This window comes from Dendrobates tinctorius, unplaced genomic scaffold, assembly GCF_039654945.1.
Source record: "Dendrobates tinctorius isolate UK_male_01 unplaced genomic scaffold, ASM3965494v1 ptg000151l, whole genome shotgun sequence".
Lineage (NCBI taxonomy): Eukaryota > Metazoa > Chordata > Amphibia > Anura > Dendrobatidae > Dendrobates > Dendrobates tinctorius.
Window position 1 is genome coordinate 14939365 of NW_027361818.1, and position 25156 is coordinate 14964520.

At 45.0% G+C, this 25156-nt stretch overlaps 1 protein-coding gene across 1 annotated transcript; it reads right to left on the minus strand.

The window, feature by feature from the left end:
• Positions 1 to 23785: 23785 nt before the first annotated feature.
• LOC141049932 (olfactory receptor 2D2-like) lies at positions 23786 to 24709 on the minus strand. Its single transcript, XM_073546774.1, has one exon. It carries the CDS (start codon positions 24707 to 24709, stop codon positions 23786 to 23788), a length of 924 nt encoding a protein of 307 aa, XP_073402875.1.
• Between the last annotated feature and the right edge of the window lie 447 nt (positions 24710 to 25156).

Genomic DNA, 25156 nt, shown 5'->3' on the forward strand with positions numbered 1-25156 from the left:
CCAAGGCTTGAAAAAATGCATCCACATTAGTTAGAATAGGATCATCTCATCAGGTGTCAAAGAAAACGCCCAATCCTGGGGATCGCCGCGCAGCAAAGAGATGACAATTTTAACCTACTGCGCAGAGCTCCCTGATGAGTTAGGCTTCAAGGCAAGAAATAATTTACAATTATTCTTAAAATTCAAAAATTTAGAAAGATCCCCAAAAAACACATCAGGAGTAGGAATCTTTGGTTCAGCAGCATGTGAATGAGCAAGATAGGCGGAAATTCCCCGCACTTCAGCAGCCAGCTGCTCCACACGATCAGACAATTGCTTAATCTCCATTAAGAAAATTCCTCCTACAGCCCCAGAGAAAAAGAGGAAAAAATATACATAAAAAAAAAATTCTGACCCTTTTTTTTACAATTCTTTCCTGCTATTGAGTACCCTAGAATCTGCGGTATGGCTGGTGATTCTGTTATGAATGAGTCACCGGAGGAGGAAAAAACAAAAATACAAGCTAAGTCCAGAAAACCGGAGAGGTTGGTAGCTAGCGGACTGCAGACCCCTGATCGTAACAACTAACAGTAGCCGTGGGGTGTTCCTATGGTGGTCCTAGACACCTCGTTCACAGCCGGAGAACTTAATGAAACCTAAAGAAAGAAAGGGGAAATCTAAACTGCCCCAGAGCAGACCCCAAAGCAATAGACAGCCCCCAACATGTATTGACGGTGAAAACAGATGAAAACACAAACACAGACAGAAAGACAGGCTGAGCAAACGATGGGGCCCTCACTAACTAGATAGGACAGGAAAGAAAAGCAACTGTCTGCAATCACGCAAAAACCCTGCCAAAAATAATGTCCAACACGTCTGATAGAAAAGGCCCTGAAGTCGCTAGACTTCAAAATCACTATATCAGCACTCAGTGTTTGTATTCAGCCAGCCCTGGTTGGGACTGGCTGAACTCCATTTTTGTCTCTGATCAGTTGATCTCTTTGCTCTGTTTTCAGAATATACCTAAGTAAACCAGACAAAATCTCATGGAACAATAGCAGAGCAAAAACTTAGCTTTAGTAGACAGGACTAAACTGGAGGCCAGAGCTCAGAGCAGAGAGGATCACCAGCAACCAAGCAGGGCGTCGGTGGCCTTATATCCACTCAGAGATTCCGGATGTCCAATCACACTCCACCTGTTCAGATGACAGGTTTTTCCCATCCAAATCAATTTCACTACCTCCTTTCACCAGCAGACGGAGTTCAACGGACATCAAAGGTGAAGGAGAAAATGAGCTCATAACAGGGGACATCAATAATGTTGACTGGGTCCATAACTGGATCTGTTCTATTGATGACATTTTGTTTATTTGGGAAGCTCCAGTTATGGACCTGGAAGTATTTATGAGTCATCTTAATGTTAACAATCAAAATTTCAAATTGACTTATAAATTTGGACGTCAAATCGATTTTTTGGATTATTCAATTACAGTGCTTCCAAATGACCGTCTTTCTACAACTATCTAAAGTAAACCTACTTCAACTAACTCGTTTTTGCACGCCTCATCTGCTCACCCTAAATCAACGATATCCGGCATTCCGATCAGAAAATTTCTACGTGCTAAAAGGATTTGTTCAGAAGAGTTTCATTTTGAGGAACAAAAATCTTAATGAAACGCTTTCAGGAAAGAGGTTATGGTCACCGTGTTATCCAAAGAGGTTATAAGAGAGCTAAAAATATGCCAAGGGATCAACTTCTACATCAAAATTTACCTATTTCGTCGCAGGAAGTTAGTGATAATCAGGTAAGGTTTATTACGAACTATAACAGTAGATGGTTGGATCTCAAAAAGATTTTTGAAAAACATTGGGGAATCCTCCTCACTGATCCAGTCCTTAAGGGATGTTTACCATCCTCTCCTCAGTTTGTAACTAGAAGGGCTCCAAAGCTATGAGATATGTTGGTTCACAGTTCTTATGATGCCAAGAATAAGGAGAGATCCAAAAGAAACCTGGAACGTAAAGGTTTGTTTCCCTGTGGCCTCTGCAAAGGCTGTGCCAATATGAGGAGGGCATTTTCCTACCATAATTTTGATCAGTCCAGAAAGTTTGACATTAGAGCACATATCACATGCTCTTCTAAAGGCATACTGTACTATGCAGAATGCCCCTGTGGAAAAATTTATATAGGCATGACAAGCCGTGAACTCGGTGAGAGTACGGGAACATTGTTTAGACATTGACAAAGCCAAAGCTGTAGTGGATGTTACAACCTTAAAAACCCTTCCCAGACATTTCAAGAAACATTACCAATGTAATTCTAGGTTTCTTTCCATCAAGGGAATAGATGTTGTTGAGTTGGGACCTGGAAGGGGGGATCTGTCCAAAAGATTGGCTAAAAAGGAGTGTCAATGGATCTACAGATTGGGGTCTCTTAACCCCCAAGGACTAAATGAGAGCTCAGGCTTTAGCGCATATCTTTAATAGCTTTAGAAGTGTTGGGTGGGGGTTTTTTATTGTTGTTTTTTACACTATTATATATTTTCTGGTTTTAATTGTTTTTATTATTCATTTCAGTTATATCTGCCATGATGTGATTATGTCGGTTGTCTGCTATATGTCTTTCTTGGGAAGGTGATGGTTTGGCCCTGCATCGGTGGAACAGTTGCTGGATAACATTATTATTTATTTATTATTAATTATTTTTCATTATTTTTTATCATTTCATTATTATTATTGTTCATTTATTAATTATTTTTCATTTATGTTCTATATTATAATTTATTTTTTAAATAATTTTTATTTATTTTTTCATCTTTATTGGGTATTGCTTATTTTATGGAATGGAATGTCACTTTTGGAATATTGTATAATTTCAATATTGATAATTTAATATTGTCACTTTAAATATTGTTATATGGAATTATAGCATTATGCACTTTGATATATATATATATATATATGTATATATTTGTCACTTTATTATATATGTATGGGTCATTAGGAGTTATGCATATATGTCTATGATATATTGTATATTTGATTATTCTTGCACTGTGCACTTTATTTTTAATTGTCCTATATTAATGGATGTTTAATTGCACAATGCACTTTATATTTGGTCTTCATATGGGATTATTATACACTTTGTCTTATTTCACTATTATCCTGAATAATAAGCAACTTCCGTTAGATATTGGCCATAAACAATCTCCTGAGGTTGAGCGCATGCAGGTAAACAGGACCGCCTGGGATCTATGCCGTGATCTGTTGTGATCTGTGGTTTCTACATGTCCCTAACAGGACCTGTGGTTTCCAAGTTACGTGATTGTCTATTACATTCCTGATTGGTTGGCGTGTCCCTTGTGATCTGACGCAAGCGCCATTTTATACCTATCTTTATATAGTGGTTTACAGGACCTTCCAGTTTGTAGTGCGCAGGCGCGGGCCTAGCGCTTCATTATCACAATGCAGATGACACATGTTTACGGACCAATGGTGTTCATTGGTTAGGTACTTAACCCAGTAGTGCCCCCTGCCCTGACACGCCTCTGGAAGAAGCATTGCGAAACGCACGTCGGGGCAGCAGGGACGTCCAGGGATTCCCCTCAGCTCATACTCTAGGTAATTAAACTTTTATTGCTCACCCTATTTGCGGTTAGCGCTGCTTAGGAGTCATAATTTAGAAGGGATGGTCACAAGTGATTGATTCATTACATGTCGGTTACAGACTATAACATTCATTCACTTCATTATGAGACATTGCATCCTTGTTTCCCTCATTCCCTTATATATGGGTGTGCCTTAATGTCTATGAAAGATTGTTGTAAGGGGATTTCCTATGGACTTTTTTAGTCCCTGGTCTTATTGTTTGACACCTTTCTGTTATACTCATATGTTTTGTTCGTTTTTTCTGTCAATAAAAATGTGATTTTATGAATTTATACCATTGTGTGGTTCCAAATTTTTTTACTATTTGGTTACCATAAAGTGACTATTATTATTGGTGGTATATTACCCTTAAATGGGATTTTGTGACTATTGGGCAATTTTTGTGATTACAAGATTAAGGATGAGCTCGCAGGATGGGACACCCCAACCTCTTTGGAGGACCTCATTTCAATTTCTACACGCATAGATTTGGGCTTTCAAGAGCGCTCTCAAGAGGCTGCCAGAGAGAGGAGACCCTTTAGGCCTTCCTTTTCTTCGGGTCATAGACCGCCCAATTCTCGGCCTTCGAGTTCCGCTGGCAGTCCTGCACTGGAACCTATGCAGGTGGACCAGGTTAAGATGGCGGAGCAACGCCGGAGAGAGAGGATAGCACAGGGCCTGTGCTTATACTATGGTGGTACCTCCCTTTTTCTGTGCTCATGTCCTGAGAGGCCGGGAAATGCCTCCACCTAGGTAATGTAAGAGAGGCCTCCCTAGGTGAGTCAGATTCCTCTCCACCCCTTACTCTTTCTGCTCTGATTGTCCAGGGTCAGAGGCGTGGCTCAAAGCTGGCATATGTGGATTCGGGTGTGGCGGACAACTTCATTCGGCTTAAGGAGGTGAAGAAATGCCAGATTCCCGTGATCACCCTGAAGTTTCCCTGTATGATTGTCTCCGTGGATGGTAAACCCCTGCAAGAATCTGTTTCCATGGTTACTGAGTAGGTGGTTTTGCAGGTTGGGGCCCTGCATCAGGAGAAGATTGCTCTCTATGTCCTGCCCAACTTATCACATCCGCTGCTTCTCGGCCTTCCCTGGCTCCGGACACATGAGCCCGTCTTAAATTGGCGTTCCGGTGAGATCCTCCGATGGGGACATCTATGTCAGGAAAGATGCCTAAGGTCTATCCGTCCAGTCACCATCTCGCAAACCCCTTCTGGTCCTGCTGGGTTGCCTTACGCGTACTGGTCCTTCATGGATGTGTTTGACAAGAAAGAGGCTGAGACCCTTCCTCCACATCGGCACTATAACTGCCCAGTCAAACTAAGGCCAGGAACCACCCTGCCTAGGGGCCGAATCTACCCACTTTCACCTGCCAAGACATCTGCCATGTCGGAATACGTCCGGGAGAACCTTGTCAAGGGTTTTATACGTAAATCCTCCTCGCCTGCCGATGCCAGGTTTTTCTTTGTCAAGAAGAAAAATGGCTCCCTGCGTCCTTGCATGGACTAAAGGGCTCTGAACGACATTACGATAAAGAATAAATATCCCCCGCCACTGATTCCTGAGCTCTTCGACAACCTGAGGGGCCCTGATCTTTTCTGAGTTGGAACTACAGTACAGACCAAAAGTTTGGACACACTTTCTCATTCAAAGAGTTTTCTTTATTTTCATGACTATGAAAATTGTAGATTCACTCTGAAGGCATCAAAACTATGAATTAACACATGTGGAATTATATAATTAACAAAAAAGTGTGAAACAACTGAAAATACTGTATGTCTTATATTCTAGGTTCTTCAAAGTAGCCACCTTTTGCTTTGATTACTGCCTTGCACACTCTTGGCATTCTCTTGATAATCTTAAACGATCCCTGTATAGGGGTTGGCTCCACCTGGCGGCTCCCCCGGGGTCCCCTCGGTGCCACAATCCAGAGGGTCCACTCCTGGAGACTTTCCTCACCTGACCGGCCCTGCTAACAATAAGATCAGGCTATGGATCCTGACGGTACTCCTGCTGCCACCCAAAAGGAGTTGCTCTTTTTAAGGGAGAATCAGGGACGCATAATGTCTGTCATGAAGTCCATGGACTCCTGTTTGTCGGCCCTGCAGGTGGCTGATCCTGGAAATGCTGCTCAGCTGGCCAGTCTTCAACAGGAGCTGGGTGTCATGTCGGACGCTGTTCACACCACAGCGTCCGGCAGGCAGAGGTAGTTCCACCTCCAGCCACTATAACCTCATAAGGGTCCGTCAGGGGGATGAGTGGAAGACGGCGTTTAACACTCCTGAGGGTCATTTTGAGAGTCTGGTTATGCCGTTTGGGTTGACCACCGCTCCTGCCGTTTTCCAACATTTTATTAATGATGTATTTGCTCATGTCCTGGGGAGATTTGTGATTGTATACCTGGATGATATCATTTATTCTAGTGATCGGGACACTCATTTGGAGCATGTTAGGCAGGTGTTACAGTTGCTTCGGGAGAACCAGCTCTATGCTAAGCTGGAAAAATGTTTATTTTTTGTCCAGGAGTTGCCCTTTTTGGGATATATTGTGTCCGCAGCCGGGTTTAAAATGGACACCGCTAAGGTGCAAGCGGTGCTGCAATGGGAGAGGCCAGAGAGTCGGAAAGCACTCCAGCGGTTCCTTGGGTTTGCGAATTATTATAGGAAATTTATAAAACACTTTTCGACTATCGCCAAACCGCTCACGGACACGACAAAAAAGGGTGCCGATCTGGCGAACTGGCCTGAGGTGGCTATACGTGCATTTGAGCGTCTGAAGAATAGTTTTGCTTCAGCCCCCATTCTGGTGCAACCAGACGTGTCTAAACCTTTTGTGGTAGAGGTTGATGCGTCGGAGGTGGGAGTGGGGGCAGTACTGTCTCAAGGCTCGTCCTTGAGCGAGATGCATCCATGCGCCTACTTCTCCAAGAAGCTGTCGCCGGCCGAACGGAATTATGATATTGGCAACAGGGAGTTGTTGGCCATCAAACTGGCTTTTGAGGAATGGCGACACTTCTTGGAGGGGGCGGCTCACCAGGTCACAGTTATCACCGACCATAAGAATCTGCTCTATCTGGAGTCGGCCAAGCGTCTGTCTCCTAGGCAGGCTCGCTGGGCATTGTTTTTTACTCGTTTCAATTTTCTTGTGACGTACCGTCCCGGGGCTAAAAACACCAAGGCGGATGCTTTGTCTAGGTGTTTTCCGGGGGGTGAACCTCGGGAAGAGCCGGTACCCATCCTCCAGGAAGGTGTAGTGGTCTCGGCTCTCACAACGGAGGTAGAGGTGGAGATTGGCGAGGCCCAAGAGGAGGTACCACCAGGACTTCCCGCCAACAAATCATTTGTACCCCTGCATCTTCGGCTTAAGGTGTTGAAGGAACACCACGATTCGGTACTGGCTGGTCATCCAGGGGTGAAGGGCACCTTAGAGCTGGTATCGCGTCGTTTCTGGTGGCCCAAAATCCGGCAGGACGTGGTCTCGTACGTGGCAGCTTGCATCACGTGCGCTAGGGCTAAGTCACCCCGAACCCGTCCTGCTGGCACGCTACAGCCTCTGGGGGTACCGAATAGGCCATGGACAGAAATCTCCATGGATTTTATCACTGACTTGCCAGCCTCGGCAGGGAACACGGTCATCCTGGTGGTGGTTGACCGTTTTTCAAAGATGGCGCATTTTGTGGCGTTGTCTTCTTTGCCCAATGCTAAGACGTTGGCTCAGGTATTTGTGAAGGAGGTGGTCAGACTCCACGGAGTACCGTCTGACATAGTATCTGATAGGGGTACGCAATTTGTGGCGAGGTTTTGGAAAGCTTTTTGCTCAAGGTTGGGGATCAAGTTGTCACATTCATCGGCATTTCATCCACAGTCTAATGGACAAGCTGAGCGCATGAACCAAAATCTAGAACAGTATTTACGATGCTTTGTGTCCGACAACCAGGAGGAGTGGTCTACTTTCCTTCCTCTGGCCGAATTCGCGTTAAATAATCACCGCCAAGAGTCATCAGGAGAGTCTGCATTCTTTTGTGTGTATGGTCAACATCCTCAGTTTTGTACCTTACGTCAGGGTGACTCCGGGGGTGTCCCGGAGGAGGATCAGCTAGGAGCCCAATTGTCATCAGTCTGGAGGCGGGTGAAACAGCGTTTGTTGAGCATGAGTGCCAGGTACAAACGGGTGGCTGACAGTAGACGCGTGCCAGGTCCGGACCTGTGTGTGGGTGAATGGGTGTGGTTAGCTACGAAGAACATAAAACTCAAAATTCCATCTTTAAAACTGGGTCCAAGGTTTATTGGGCCTTTTAGGATTTCTGCCATCATTAACCCAGTGGCTTATCGGTTGGAACTTCCTGCGGTGTACAAAATACATAACGTTTTTCACAGGGCTTTATTGAAAAAGGTGGTAGGCTTGGTGGACACGACGCCGATGTCACCTCCAGTCATGGTGGATGGCGATTTAGAGTTTGAGGTCGCCAAGGTAGTGGACTCTCGAGTAGTACGCCGTACTCTTCAGTATTTGGTGCACTGGCGGGGGTATGGTCCGGAGGAGAGGTCTTGGGTTCCAGCCTCAGACATACATGCGGATCGGCTGGTCAGTTCTTTTCACCGTCGTCATCTGGACAAGCCGGGTCCTATGAGTCTTGAGGGCCCTGGGGTCCCTCGTAGAAGACGGGGTACTGTCATGTCGGATGCTGTTCACACCACAGCGTCCGGCAGGCAGAGGTAGTTCCACCTCCAGCCACTATAGCCTCAGTGGCGCCGGCTTGATCTTCAGGCTCTCGGGGGTTAATCCTGCTGGAGACCAGGTTGGAAGGTTAGTCACGGTCTTTAAATAGTCATACTGGCATATGGACGTCGCCGATTATAGCTTGTGTTTTCATACCAAGTGGTTCTGGTCTGGAGTGGAGGTGTTGCAGAGAGAGAGATTCGTATCTGGTGTCGTATGATTCGTCGTTATCCTTTCTCCTTCCCATATTTGTGTTTAGTTGTGCCCTGTTCACATTACTGTTTATTCCTTTGTGTGTGCGGCGCAGTGCAGTTTAAGTTCTCCCTGTCTGTCATTATTTGTGTAGGGGCTTTGGTGGTGTGTCTCCTCACTGGGTGGAGGGTGGAGGGTTAAGTGCAGGGCTGAGCAGGAGATAAGGAAAGGGTGGAGGCTCAGGCATTTGCACCTTCAGCAAAAACCCTGGGTTGAGGGTCAGACAGGGTCTTCCCTAGTTATATGTACATCACAGGGGCCCCGGGAATTACAACATTAGCTGAACTAAGCCCCCGTGACACTGGGTCAGCAATGGGATACTCAAGCCCATATTTTAAGTTATATGGCCTCTATCGATAGCCGTTTCCTGGCTCTCCAGTCTACCGCCGTGGTCCCGACTCCACCCCCCGTGTCTACAGCTCTCCCATCGCCTCGCCAAGCCACCTCGCTTAGTGGCGACCCCAAACTCTGCAGGGGGTTCTTACACCAGTGTAGCCACCATTTTGAATGGTTGCATCAGCAAAATCCCTCTGATCAGGCCAAAGTAGCCTTCATTATGTCCCATCTGGAGGGAGAGGCCCTGTCCTGGCTGAACCCTTCTCTCTGGGAACGGGACGATCCCATTGTCTCGAGCTCTCCGGTTTTCTTGGATACCTATTGCAGGGTTTTTGATCAGCCGAGTCAGTTAGCCTCTCTTACCGAGTCTTTTTAACCTTCATCAGGGTTCTCTCATGGTCGGACACTTATCCACTTTCGTACTCTCTCCTCTGAGATTGGTTGGAATAACGCGGCATTGGTAGGGGCATTCTGGCGTGGTCTTTCGAGCAGGATAAAGGATGAACTCATGGGTCGGGATACCCCGACCACCCTGGAGGACCTTATCTCGCTGGCCACCCCCATTGAACTGCGGTTCCAGGAGCACGCCCGGGAGTCAACGAGAGACCGGAAGTCTGCTAGACCGGCCCTCCTTTCCAACCGGTCCGCTAGTCCCCGTCCTGCTGGGTCCTCTTCTCCCTCCTCTGTCGACCTCTTGCAGGAGGATTGCCTCACGTTGGCTGAGTTGCGTCAGAGAGACGGGCGCAAGGCCAATGCCTCTATTGTGGAGGTTTTGTCCGCAACTGTCCAGAGAGACCGGGAAACTCCTCCACCTAGGTCATGTAAGAGAGGCCTCCCTAGTTGCTAATGATTCCTCTCAACCTCTTATTATATCTGTTCTTGTGGTTTCAGGGCAGAGACGTGGGTCCGAGGTGGCCTACGTGGATTCGGGCTTGGCAGGTAACTTCATCCGGCATGAAGAGGTGGACAAGTACCAAATTCCTGTGGTTACCCTATGTAATCCTCGCCTGATTGCTGCAGTGGATGGCAAATTGCTACAGGAGACCGTAACCTTGGTCACTGAGGAAGTGGAGTTGCAAGTCGGAGCCTTACATCGAGAGAAGATGACTAGAGTTGAGCGAAACAGGTCGGTCAAATTCAAAAGTCGGCGACTTTCGCTGAAGTTGGGTTTCATGAAACGAAACCCGACCATAGCGTGAGGTCGGCCACGAGGTCGGCGACCCGAGCGCCAAAGTCGCGTTTCAAATGATGCTTCTAGCGCCCATTTTTAGCCAATGATGGAGGATGCACACTGTGGTCAACGCGATGACATAGGCATCGGTCACCACCATCTTTGAGAAGGGCATGCAAGTGATTGGCTGGCTTTGTGTGGCGTCACAGGGGCTATAAAAAGGCGAGCACACCGACTGTCATCATACTTCTGCCGATCTTAGCATTAGGGAGAGGTTGCTGCTGCTCATTCAGAATAAGGAAAGCGTTAGGCAGGGAATAAGAACCAAAAAAAAAACTGCATCTGCTGTTAGCGATTTCCACTGTACAACACAACAGTTTGTGTGCAGTGACAGGGGAGGCTCTATTTTTTTGCATCAGCTCTGTTGGTTATTAGGCTGCCTTATAAGGCTCCCTGATAGCTGCATAGCTGTTTGCACACTGCTGTGCAAACTGCTTTATTAAAAGCAAAAATACTTTTCTTCCTCTTTTCTGCACAGTTACCAAGCGTTCATTTTTCCACCCTTTTGTGTGCAGCAGTCCTGCTTATTAGGCTGCCTGCTGCCATACTTGGACTGAGAGCATCATTGTCAACCTCCTAAAATCTCTAGTGAGATTCAAATTCTCACCAATACTACATACACCCTCCACCTTGTCATACACCATCCAATTTCAGCCTGTTACATTGAGGTGTAATCTCTACTGGGCCTGAGACAATAGTTCAGCGTCCTCAAATCTCTAGTGAGATTCTAATTCTAAACAATACTACATACACCCTCCACCTTGTCATACACCATCCAATTTCAGCCTGTTACATTGAGGTGTAATCACTACTGGGCCTGAGACAATAGTTCAGCGTCCTCAAATCTCTAGTGAGATTCAAATTCTCACCAATACTATATACACCTTCTACCTTGTTTTAAAGTACCATATAGCTGGTGGTATTTTGGGTACATTTTCACAAAAATGAGGAAGTATGGTGGAAGAGAATGTGGAAGTGGGCGGGGGTTGACAGCTGGTCCTGATGGTGGTGTTTTTGGTGGTGCATCTGTTGGTTGTGGCAAAAGCACTATAGCACCTAATGCAGGAGGTGTTCAGCCTGCGTCATTGTCTGGCTCCATAAGGCCTTGAAGGCTCCCTTTTCTGGGAGTAGGTAAACCGCTTTTAAAGCCGGAGCTTCAGGAACAAGTTTTGGCTTACATTGCTGACACAGCCTCCAGCTCTATCGCCTCCTCTTCTGAAGTTTCAAAAAATAAAAGCACTGAGTCGTCAGTGGAGGCTCCTGGTCAGGAACAACACCTTTCCTTGTGTCCTTCAAGCCTACCAAAAGTGAAGGATGCGGCAGGCCACACTACAGATTACTCCATGGAGCTCTTTTCACATACCATGCCTGGGTTATCAAGTCAAATCATGAATTCCCCAGTCCAAGATGAATCTGACATGGAGTGCACTGATGCACAGCCACTGCTAAATTCTTCTGCTGGTACATTCACTCAGAGCACTACATTGTCCTCGCAGTGTACTGAGGCAGAATCAGACCCTGATGAAACTCAGGTGCCCCTTGCCGCATACTATACCACCTTACACGGTGGCACAGAGGAAGGTGCACATGACATTGAAGGGGAGGTGATGGATGACCCATTTGTTGACCCAGATTGGCATCCATTGGGGGAAGAGGGTGCCGCTGCCAATAGCTCAGAAGAGGAGGAGGAGGATCCGCAGCAGGCAACGACATAGCAACAGCTGTTATCTGGCAGGACTGTAGCAGTCCAAAAATGGGTTACGAAAACCAAAAGAGTTGCAGGACAGCTTGGCCAGATGGTCAACTTAGCACACCGTGTAAGGCCTCAAAATGTCTTCCATAGTAGGAAGAGTGCAGTGTGGCACTTTTTTGAACAAAATCCTAATGATCAGGCAAATGTTTTCTGTAAGAAGTGCACAAAGACCTTTAGCCGAGGGAAAAATCTGAGAAATTTGAATACCAGCTGCATGCTTAGACATTTAACCACCATGCACTGGCAAGCGTGGACGGACTATCAAACTTCACGTACCACATGTGCACCTACTCCAAATGAAGGTAGTCAGCAAAGCTACATCGCTTCCCCTACTGTAAGCCCACCGGTTAGCACACCACCAGCAGCAAATGTCGAGGTGTCGTCGCAAGAGCAAAGCAGTCATGGAATCACAATGTTAATGCTACGAAAGACTGAATCTAGGCCATCAGCAACACCACAAACACCATCACCAACCCTCTCTCAGTCCGCCATGTCCACCACTAGTTCCACCATATGCAGCTCTCAAGTCCAGCTCACCCTACCAGAGACTCTGAGTAGGACAAGAAAGTACTCATACTCTCATCCGCGTACAATGGCTTTGAACGCCCACATTGCCAAACTAATCTCGTTAGAGATGATGCCCTACCGGTTGGTTGAAAGCAAAGCTTTCCACGAGCTCATGACCTACACAGTACCACACTATGACCTAACCAGTCGGCACTTCTTTTCGCGAAAAGCCATCCCAGCCCTCCACGTGCATGTGAAAGACCGCATTGTCCATGCACTCAAGCAATCAGTGAGTGGAAAGGTGCACCTCACAACAGATGCATGGTCCAATAAGCATGGCCAGGGCCATTACGTGTCCATCACTGCGCACTGGGTTAATGTGGTGGATGCAAGGTCCACAGGAGACAGCGGCGGTGGGACAGTGCTGCCTAGCCCACGGTATAGGAAACAGTTGGCTGTAGCGTTCATCCCTCATCCTCCTCCAGAAGCGAAAGCTCGTCCACAGAGCGCAGTCACACGAACACTCCATCCGCAGTTGCCAGTGTTGCACACGAGGTGTCCCACTATCGAACAGTTAGTGGTAAGCGTCAGCAGACTGTGTTGAAGATGATGTGTTTGGGTGACAACAGACACACCGTGGAGTTTAGGTATGTGTCTGAGTTTTGAAAGGGCTATGGCTGCCACAAAATTCTGGCCTTTATCACTAACTACCTTTCCTGCCTCAAGATGTAGACTGCCCAGCCATGACTCAGTTTGTCGCTGCAAGTAGTCAGCCAGTACCTCCGCGGTGTGTCTGTTGTCGCCAAACACATAATCTTCAACACAGTCTGCTGACGCTTACCCCTAACTGTTCACTAGTGGGACACCTCGCGTGCAACACTGGCAGCTGCGGATGAAGTGCTTGTGCGACTGCGCTCTGTGGCCGAGCTTTCGCTTCTGGAGGAGGAGGCGGGTCGAACACCTACAGCCAACTGCTTCCTATACTGTGGGCTAGGCCGCACTGTCCCACCGCCGCTGTCCCCTGTGGACCCTGCATCCACCACATTAACCCAGTGCGCAGTGATGGACATGTAACAGCCCTAGCCATGCCTAATGGACCATGCATCTGTTGTGAGGTGCACCTTTCCACTCACTGATTGCTTGAGTGCATGGACAATGCGGTCTTTCACATGAAGGTGGAGGGCTGGGATGGCTTTGCGAGAAAAGAAGTGCCGACTGGGTAGGTCTTAGCGTGGTACTGCATAGGCCATAAGTTCGCGGAAAGCTTCGCTTTCAACCAACCGGTAGGGCATCATCTCTAACGAGATTAGTATGGCAATATGGGCGTTCAAACCCAGTGTACGTGGATGAGAGGATGAGTACTTTGTTGTCCTACTCATAGTCTCTGGTAGGGTGAGCTGGACTTGAGAGCTGCATATGGTGGAACTAGCTGTGGACATGGCGGACTGAGAGAGGGTTGATGATGGTGATGGAGTTGGTGTTCTTTCTGATGGCCTAGATTCAGTCTTTCACAGTAATAACATTGTGACTCCCTGACTGCTTTGGCCTTGCAACGACATCTCAACATTTGCTGTTGGTGGTATGCTAACCGATGGGCTTACAGTGGGGGAAACGATGTAGCGTTGCTGACTACCTTCATTGGGAGCAGTTGCACATGTGGTACGTGAGGTTTGGTAGTCCGTCCACTCTTGCAAGTGCATGGTGGTTAAATGTCTAAGCATGCAACTGGTATTCAAATTTCTCAGATTTTTCCCTCGGCTAACAGTCTTTGCGCACTTCTTACAGATTACCTTTGCCTGATTATTAGGATTTTGTTCAAAAAAGTGCCACACTGTACTCTTCCTACTATGGTAGACATTTTGAGGCCTTGCACGCTGTGCTAATTTGACCGTCTGGCCGAGCTGTCCTGCAACTCTTTTGGCTTTTGTAACCTGTTTTTGGACTGCTCCGGGCCTGACAGATAACAGCTTTTGCGATGTCGATGCCTGCTGCGGATGCTCCTCTCCTCTTCTGAGCTATTGGCAGCGGCACCCTCTTCCCCCAATGGATGCCAATCTGGGTCAACAACTGGGTCATCCATCACCTCCTCTTCAATGTCATATGCACCTTCCTCTGTGTCACCATGTAAGGTGGTATAGTATGCGGGAAGGGGCACCTGAGTTTCATCAGGGTCAGATTTTGGCTCAGTACACTGCGAGGACAATGTAGTGCTCTGAGTGAATGTACCAGCAGATAAATCTAGCAGTGGCTGTGCATCAGTGCACTCCATGTCAGATTCTTCTTGGACTGGGGAATTCATGATTTGACTTGATAACCCAGGCATGGTATGTAAAAAGAGCTCCATGGAGTAATCTGTAGTGTGGCCTGCCACATCCTTTACTTTAGCGATGAAGGGCACAAGGAAAGGTGTGGTTCCTGACCATGAGCCTCCAATAACGACTCAGTGCTTTTAATTTTTGAAAGTTCAGAAGAGGAGGCGATAGAGCTGGAGGCTGTGTCAGCAATGTAAGCCAAAACTTGTTCCTGAAGCTCCGGCTTTAAAAGTGGTTTACCTACTCCCAGAAAAGGGAGCCTTCGAGGCCTTGTGGAGCCAGACGATGATGCAGGCTCAACACCTCCTGCATTAGGTGCTATTGTGCTTTTGCCGCTACCAGCAGATCCACCACCAACACCATCATTACCAGCTGGCAACCCCCACCCACTTCCACGGCCACTTCCAACACACTTCCTCATTTTTTGGAAAATGTACCCAAAATACCACCAGCAATATGGTACTGTAATACAAGGTACAAGGTGTATATAGTACTGGAGAGAATTTGAATCTCCCTACAGACTTGAGGACATTGAACTAATATTTCAGGTCCAGTGTAGACTACACCTCAATATAACAAGCTGAAATTGGATGGTGTATAAAATGTCTATATAGGACTGGGGAGAATTTGAATCTCCCTACAGACTTGAGGACACTGAACTATTATCTCAGGCCCAGTGTAGATTACACTTCAATATAACAGGCTGAAATTGGATGGTGTATAAAATGTCTATATAGGACTGGGGAGAATTTGAATCTCCCTAGAGATTTTAGCAAGCTGACAATGAAGCTCTCAGTCCAAGTATGGCAGCAGGCAGCCTAATAACCAGGACTGCTGCACACAAAAGTGTGGAAAAATGAACTCTTGGTAACTGTGCAGAAAAGAGGAAGAAAAGTTTTTTTGCTTTTAAAAAAGCAGTTTGCACAGCAGTGTGAAAACAGCAATGCAGCTATCAGGGAGCATTATAAGGCAGCCTAATAACCAGCAGAGCTGATGCACAAAAATAGAGCCTCCCTTTACACTGCACACTAACTGGTGTGTTGTACAGGCAAAATCGCTAGCAGCAGAAGCAGTTTTTTGGTTCTTCCCTGCCTAACGCTCTCCCTTATTCTGAATCAGCAGCAGCAACCTCTCCCTATGCTAAGATCGGCAGAAGTAAGATGGCGGTCGGCGTGCACACCCTTTTAAAGGGTCTGTGATGCCACACAAAGCCAGCCAATCACTTACATGCCCTTCTCAAAGATGGTGGTGACCAATGCCTATGTCATCGCGTTGCCCACAGTGTGCGTCCTCCATCATTAGCTGAAAAAGGGCACTGGAAGCATCATTTGAAACACGACTTTGCCGACCTCGTGGCCACCCTCACGCTATGGTCGGGTTTCTTTTCATGAAACCCGACTTCAGCGAAAGTCGCCGACTTTTGAATTTAACCGACCCGTTTCGCTCAACTCTACTGTATACTGATGTACGCTATGAATACCTTTCCCTTTTTCTACTTTTTTAATTCTGGTGTAATACATAGTGAGCCTGTGAATGTCTGTGTCTGACTCCGGAAGTATAGACGGAAATTTAACCCTTGACTGGACACACCTGGTATGTGCTGATACACTACCTTATTTCACAAATTTGTATTAAGGTATCATCTGTAGGATAACCAACTGTGGGGGGGAGACTCTCTTCTTGCCACAGAAAAACATGAGACTGAGACAGAGTTTGTATTGAACAGGTCAGTATTTAGTGCCCATCCTTCTGTCGACAACAGTAATTCACCACAGCCTTTTCACATTTCTCTGTACACAGGCCCCGGTACCTTCACTTCCTTTGTAACTATAATCGTGGCGTCCTCTGTGGCTCTTCCACTGTCGCTGGCCTAGGCCCAACCACCACAGCGCTGCACCAGTCTGAGCACACCGTCCGTATGAAAGCCCCAGGCCATCTTCGTCTGCTGCTACCGTCCTCTGGCCCACCCCCCCGTGACCGCCTCAACTGTCAGTCCTCTCTGGAGCCTTTCCATTGTCTCTATTTCCTCAGCAGAACTTCCTCTTTACTGTGCTCCCTTCGCTGACTGACTCTTCCAGAACCTTCCCTCAGCCTTTTATACTTCCAGTTTGGGTAACTCCGCCCACCATCACCTAACAGTTTCTCTGACCAATGGCAGTTATTCAGTCCCACTCCTACACTCTCCACTTCCCTCCAATGGGCAAGCTAAAACTGCACCCTTTCTCTTTATCTTAGCGGTTTCACACTTACACTGCGCTACACCTCTGCTTCTCACTACAGGCTGGTTTGTTTGTCAGTCCACCTTCCCTACATCATCCATAGTGAGTGAGCGTGTGTGGGTTACACCTTCTATATATACAGTGAATCGGAGAAACAAATTTTTACACTATACTCGATTCAGCTTGTGTCTTGTTATACAGTACCTTTGTTCGACATTTAGCATTACGGTCCAATCCATACTGTGTAAGCATCTGAGAGTGATTACGGGACTATTTATACAGAGATTTCAATTGTACCCTAAAAAATATATACTTGCTATCTTGTTATCCAGGAACTTTTTTACAACATTTTTTATTATGGTCAAAACCAAACTGAGTGTGCGTCTGAGGGTGACTACGGAAATATATACTGATATTTTCAATTTGGCCAACACTGTATACAGCAGAACGCTTCTGCTACAGTAGCCTTTTTAGCTATTTAGATTCTGGTGTAATCCATAATGAGCCTGTAAACGTCTGTCTGTTACTCCAGCAATATATTTGGAACTTTAAGATTACCCCAACACTGTATACAGCTGTTTGCTTGTGTTACATAACCCATTTACAGCTTTTCATATTCTTGTGTAATCCATACTGGGCCTGATAGCGTTTTTGTCTGCCTCCTGAAATGAATATGGAGAATCAGAATGTTTACACTATACTATATATACACCTTTTATCTGGTGATACTGTACCCTTTTTCAACTTGTTATTTTATTGGGTAATCCATACTGAGCCTGTGAGCATCTTTGTATGCCTCATGAAATATATACGGAGATTTACTGTTATCCATAGACTGTATAGAGCTGTATGCTTATGATACAGTACCATATATCTGCTGGTATTTTGAGTCCATTTTCAAAAACATGAGGAAGTATGGTGGAAGAGGACGCGGATGTCGGCATGGAGGGCCATCTGGTACTGATGGTGGTGGTGGTGGTGCATCTGTTGGTAGTGCCAAAAACACAATAGCAGCTAAGGCAGGAGGTGTTGAGCCAGCGTCATGGTGTAGCTCTGGAAGGCCTGTAAGGCTCCCTTTACTGGGAGTAGGTAGACTGCTTTTAAAGCCAGAGTATCAGGAACTGTTTGTGGCTTACATTGCTGAAACAGCCTCCAGCTCTATCGCCTCCTATTCTGAAGTTGTAAAAAATGCAAGCACTGAGTCGTAACTGCAGGCTTCTGGTCAGGAGCAACCACTTTCTGTCATGATCACGTGTGTCAGGTCGCAGATGATGCCGCAAGGCGAACCCATAACACACATGACCCTGGATACACCGCCTCCAGTGGGGCGAATTTAAATAATAGAACGTGCAGGTGGATACGCCGCCTCCACCTGGCGAATTTAGGTATTACACATTATAAATACATTTCTGGAAACACCGCCTCCAGTACGGCGAATTTAAATAATAAGGGGGGAACCTGGGTAACTTTAACAATGGTGGCCCTGCGATAGGGAATGGGGACACAGAGACCTCCTGCACTCCCCTGAGCCAGTGTCCCTGCACTCCTAACATTCCCTATGCCGGTTCCGCACCGGGCGCCGCACGCGTACCTCAACGCCCTTGCTCGCCCTGACCCTAAACCCTCACTAGGGAATGGGTTGGTGCGGAGACTAATCCCACCACTGCACTAACAACACACATGAGGAAAGAGACAATACAGGGGGAACACCACTTAGCTTTGCTCTGTTGCGTACGCTCCTAGCAACAGAGCCCACCACCTGTGTGCATCTTCTCCTCCACCCTGATCCATCACCATAACTGGATCCGTCACCAACGTGCAGCCTGGGAGCAGAGTCCATCACCACTTGCAGCAGTCCAGTACACAGAGTCCCAAGATGAGTCCAGCCTCTGCCAAGAATCCAAGCATGCCCGAGTCCAGTTCTCAGCAACCAAGTCGAGCATGCTGAGTGCAACTCTCTTCCTAGTCGCCACTCCTCTAAGCCATGCCCGCACTTCCCGCCGACACCATAAACTGCGACTCCACCAGGCCATGCCAGTCCTTCCTGCAGACACCATTAGCTGGCACTCGTTCTCTCTGGCTGACTGCGCAGGACTCCTATCCAGCTCCATCCTTCCAACAGGCTCTCCAACAACTCAGCAAGAAATATCACCAGCAGTGAGTGAACACCCTGAGACCCATTTATAGAGCCCCACACCTGAACCATAATTAAGTGCAACCTAACCTAAGGTGCAATACCACTAACCACCACCGGGGACAGTCAAAACACCTTTGAACTTAACCAAAGTAAAAAAAGTTCACTTTGTGCTTTTAATACCGCCAGATCCAACACTGGATCATGACACTTTCTTTGTGTCCTTCACCCACCCCAAAAGTGAAGGATGTGGAAGCAGACACCTCAGATTACTCCATGGAGCTCTTTTCACATACCATGCCTGGGTTAATTAAAAATAGGGCACATCATGTACTGGATCAAAGTAAATGGAGCAGATCACACACTGGAGCAGCATCTAAGGGGCACATTATACACTGGAGCATTACAAATGGGGCCCATTATATATGGAGCATTATTAGAGCCCATCAGACACTGGAGCATCATCCATGAGGCCCATCATGTACTGGAGCAATGTAAATGGGGCAGATCAGACACTGGAGCAGCATCTAAGAGGCACATTATACACTGGAGCATTACAAATGGGGCCCATTATATGGAGCATTATTAGCGCCCATGATACACTGGAGCATCATCCATGAGGCCCATGCTGTACTGGAGCAATGTAAATGGGGCAGATCAGACACTGGAGCAGCATCTAAGGGGCACATTATACACTGGAGCATTACAAATGGGGCCCATTATATATGGAGCATTATTGGAGCCCATCAGACACTGGAGCATCATCCATGAATCCATGAGGCCCATCATGTACTGGAGCAATGTAAATGGGGCAGATCAGACACTGGAGCAGCATCTAAGGGGCACATTATACAAAGGAGCATTACAAATGGGGCCCATTATATATGGAGCATTATTGGAGCCCATCAGACACTGGAGCATCATCCATGAATCCATGAGGCCCATCATGTATTCGAGCAATGTAAATGGGGCAGATTAGACACTGGAGCAGCATCTAAGGGGCACATTATACACTGGAGCATTACAAATGGGGCTCATTATATATGGAGCATTATTGGAGTCCATCAGACACTGGAGCATCATTCATGAATCCATGAGGCCCATAATGCACTGGAGCAATGTAAATGGGGCAGATCAGACACTGGATCAACATCTAAGGGGCACATTATACACTGGAGCATTACAAATGGGGCCCATTATATATGGAGCATTATCTGGAGCTCATCAGATACTGTATGGAACATTATATGTGACTAATTATTTGGTATGGAGAAATATATGTGGCTCATTATGCTGTATGGCGCACAATGTGGTGGCCATAATACTGTATGGAGTAATACACTGTCCTGTTTTTTAGCTATTGTGCAATTTAAAATAGATATCAGTCATGTCATGTAAGCAGTGAAGTATGTGTCATTGTACTATACCTATATTTCTGTGGTGTACCGAAGCATCATGAGTTGTGGTATGTGTTAAAGGGGTGCACTGACACTCTTTGGCCCAGGGCACACGAAAACCTGGAGCTAGCCCTACCCCCCACAACTTTAGCCAAATAACCCCCAGTTTTCAATGCGTGACTATTATTATGAAGTAATTTAAGGTTGACAAGCTTCAGTAATAAGAATTGATGTTGTTGGCATTGAAATGGGCACTGTAGGTGTGTTTCCTGTCCTCCACTCACTGCCAACTTTGCTTCCCCATTGACTTGCATTGGGTTTCGTGTTTCAGTCGGACCCCGACTTTTCCCTATAGTCGGCCAATTTTGTTTGACCCGACTTTTGCGAAAGTCGGGTTTCATGAAATCCGACTCGACCCGAAAAAAGGCAAAGTTGCTCATCTCTAGTCAGTGCTATAGAATTAAAATTTATTATCATTTTTTATAAATGCCAAGAATATATAGAAAATGGAAAATATTCTTTATTATTTGGATACACAGTGAAAGGCATAAATCCAGGCCAGGTTGATCTCCCGCTTTTGCATTTTATTATAGAACCTTCAAGGAAAAAATGCCCATATATCAATCTATAGTCACACTTAACTATTGGTGGACTTGGCCTTTTAATCTCAGCACTTCCCCTTTCCCATCATCCCTTGAGAAAGGCCATCACGCCGAAATGCGCGTCGGGGTGGATGCACCGGGTGGGTGTGCTTCTGGTCTGAACAGGTAATCAATTAACACTTCCATCTTAGCATTAGGTGATACCATGAAGTCTTTTTAATAGTCATAGGCCAGCTGGGGATAATGCAATACACATACGAGCATACACTGCAGCCGTTTATTGATTGTTATTACATTCAATTTTTCCCCCTTCCCACCTGTGGGTGTCCTTTTTGTGCCCTACATGTGCAGCCTGGTCTGGATGTATGCCTTTCTCTGTGTATCCAAATATCCTGTAGCACTTAATTAAGAATATTTTCCATTTTCTATATATTCTTGGGATTTTTAATCATTCATTTTTTCTCTGTGTGTCAATTATATTTGCAATTGTCCCTGTACATATTGTCTATTTGAGTCTTTGCCCATTACGCAAAATTATATTGTCTTTTCAATAGTAATTGATTGACTTATGGGCATTTTTTCCATGAAGGTTCTGTAATAAAATGCAAAAGCGGGAGATCAAAAGATCGTATCTGTAACAAAATGATATCATTAAAAATGTCAGCTCGACATGCAATAAATGAGCCCTCACCCGATCAGGGATCACAAAAAGTGGAGACGATACGGGTATCGGAAAATGGCTCAATTTTTATTTTTTTTTTCTAGCAAAGCTTGGATTTTTTTTTCGCCATTTAGATAAAAAAGAACCTAGAAATTTCTGGTTTCTATGAACTCGTAATGACCTGGAGAATCATAATCGCAGGTCAATTTTAGCATTTAGTGAACCTAGTAAAAAAACAAAACAAAAAAAGTGGGATTGCACTTTTTTTTGCACTTTCACCACACTTTTAATTTTTTCTCACTTTACAGGACAAGATATGTTAAAGCCAATGGTGACATACAAAAGTGCAACTCGTCCTTAAAAAACAAGCTCTCACATAGCCATATTGATGGAAAAAAAGTTATTGCTCTGGGGAGAAAAGTAGCAAAAAACGATAACGCAAAACCAAAAAATACCTCCAGTCACAAAGTCAGGTCCCCTACTATATGGATCAGGTCCCTATAACATGCTACAAACTATATGAAAGATTGCCTACTGTATGACACTAGGAACAGAATAATTTTTGTGGCCTCTTGATCAGGCCTCTGTAACACACCAGATGCTACAAAGGCCAAGAAAGTGAAAATTCTGCCCAATGAAAAGTTTACATACAACTTTGCATGGGAACCGTTTTCATCCTCTCCACAACGTTAAGTCTATCCCTGTTGGTGAACTCACCCGAGCCAAGCGAAATTGCAGTAATGATTCACTGTTTAAACAAGAAACACAACTTATTAGACATCATCTCAAAAAACGAAATTCTCCTAACTGGACTATTGACCATGCTGTTAATATTACCAATAAAAAAAAATCGAGGGAATCTTTAATTCACACGGTTCCAACGTCTGTTCCCAAGCCATCAAAACACCCAATAAGTTTAAGAGTAATTAGTCATCTGTTTGTCCTTCCTTAGTTCTCACTTATAGCACTTATTTCAGATCTATTTCAGATATAGGTCACTGCAATTTGAACATTTTAAGGAATGGTAGCATCAAGGATGTATTCTGGGAAATAGTTTCAGAATTGTTTCCAGACGGGCACCTACTTTAGGAAATTTTTTGGCCCCGAGCTTTTACAATTCTTGTAAAGATAAAAATTCCTCAACGAGTCATTGGTTATCCACAAAGGGTTACAACAAATGTGGGCAGCATCCTTGTAAAACATGTTCTCACGCTTCTAAAACTTCTGTTTTTTTCAATTCCATCAACAATTAAAGTTACAAAATCAATGAATTTTTAAACTGCAACTCGGATTATGTGGTGTACGTGATAGAATGTAAACTCTGTAATTTAAAGTATGTCGGTTCTACAACTAGAAAATTAAAAGAAAGGATATGGGAACATCTTTATGATATTAAACAAACTACAACTCGTAATACTTCTAATGCAACAAAGCATTTAGTCACTTTCCATAACAGGGACACCTCACATTGCAGTGTTTTCACAATAGAACAAATAATAAAACACTCACGCGGGGGTAACAGGGAGAAATGCTTGTGTGATAGAGAGGCATTATGGACCATTCTTTTGGATACACATGTGCCAACAGGACTAAATCTTAAAAGGGAGTTCATGATTAATGTTTATTATTCACTGTCTTTGTTACATTTATTATTTTTGTATTAATCTTGTTTTCATTTATTTATCATTTGTCTTTTTTTCTTTAATTAACTGGCACTTGTTTTACTTGTACTTGACTGGTTACAGGTAGAGGTCATACTGAGTCTAAGATCTCCTCACTGTTCGAAACGCGTTCACGTCCTCCTCAGGCGATCTTCCTCCGGTAACACCGGCTGGGTGCAAATAGCAGCCATGACATGTTTTTAATTGGAATCAAATAAAGTTTCTGGATTTTATGTCTTCGAAACCGGATCATTTGTTCACAAGCAAAATCCAGAAGACAAATCTATACTTCTGAACTTTCCCAATCTGAAAATACAGTAATCAGCTAAGATAGTCTCATAAATATGTGTGCTGCATTTAAGTATATCCTTAACATTTTCTGAACATTTGTTGAAGAGTTCTCCTGATCTCCTGATTCTTCAGACTGTAAATGATGGGATTCATCATTGGAGACATCACAATGTACAGCAGAGATAAAAACTTGTTTGTGCTCGATGATCTGTCATTGGATGGTATCATGTAAATTATGATTAGCGTTCCATAATAGATACATACAGTGGTGAGATGGGAGCCACATGTGGAGAAAGCTTTTGACAAGCCACTGGTGGACGAAAGGGTCATTAAGACGAAGAAAATACTCAAATAGCTGAAAAGAATTAAAGCCAAAGGGATGACACCTCCAATGATGGATATTACAAAGTCAACTAAAGTCAAGAGGTGAGAATCGGAGGTAGTCAATTCAAGAAGTAACCCAAAGTCACAGAAGAAGTGGTCTATTGTGTTGTTACCACAAAACTCCAGCTGCCAAACAAAAATTATCTCAAAGGAAATTACAAAGTACCAAAACCAGGTGCCAAGAACCATCTTGAAGCAAACATGAGGTTGCATTATAGAATTGTAGCACATTGGGCTGCAAATGGCCAAGTACCGATCATAAGACATTATAGTGAGCAGAATAATTGGGCTAAAACCAAATATGAATTCCATATGGAGCTGGAAGATGCAGATCCTCACTGGCACCTCCTTCATGTCATATAGAATTACATTTAACATCATGGGCACAATGGTCGTAGTGGAAAGGATATCGGCTACAGCTAGATGCTTGAGAAAATAGAACATTGGGGTATTGAGGTTGTGATTGGTGGACACCAACACTATAATAAGGAGGTTTCCAGCCAGTATCATCAGGTAACAGAAGAGGAATAGGATGAAGAGCAGAAATTTGTATTTATATAGACCTTTAAATCCAAGGAGCAGGAACTCTGTGACTTCAGTCTGGTTGACGTTGCACATTTTCAGTGAATACACTGAAAACAAGAGAAACTGATTGAAGTCTCTTACTTGTAAGAAAGTGAATTATGTCAGTAATGAAAGAATTAAAAGATCACAATAATCTATATGTAGAAAAAATGCCTCATACACAGATTATCGATTCTGATGAGCCCCACGTGGAGATGACCCTCGGAGTATTTTGCCATAAGACTACGGCAGTCCGCAACTTGTATTTTTGAAAGTCAGTTACCAAGTGGCTGTGTGACCGTGTGACACTTGGGTGATCTGTGACTAAACTCATGAGTGAATTGTTGACATGTATGTTGGTATCATGAAATATTCTTCCCATTTCATATAAAGTAAGAGAACTTAATAAATCGTCTAATTATATATTTCATAAATAATAAATTAGGTTATCGGACACTTAAACATTGATTATTAAAGATGATTAAACCTATAAAAATGTGA

What these genes read in the sequence shown, in the direction of transcription:
- LOC141049932 (XM_073546774.1), bottom strand. Translation starts at nt 24,709, where the DNA reads ATGTGCAACGTCAACCAGACTGAAGTCACAGAGTTCCTGCTCCTTGGA.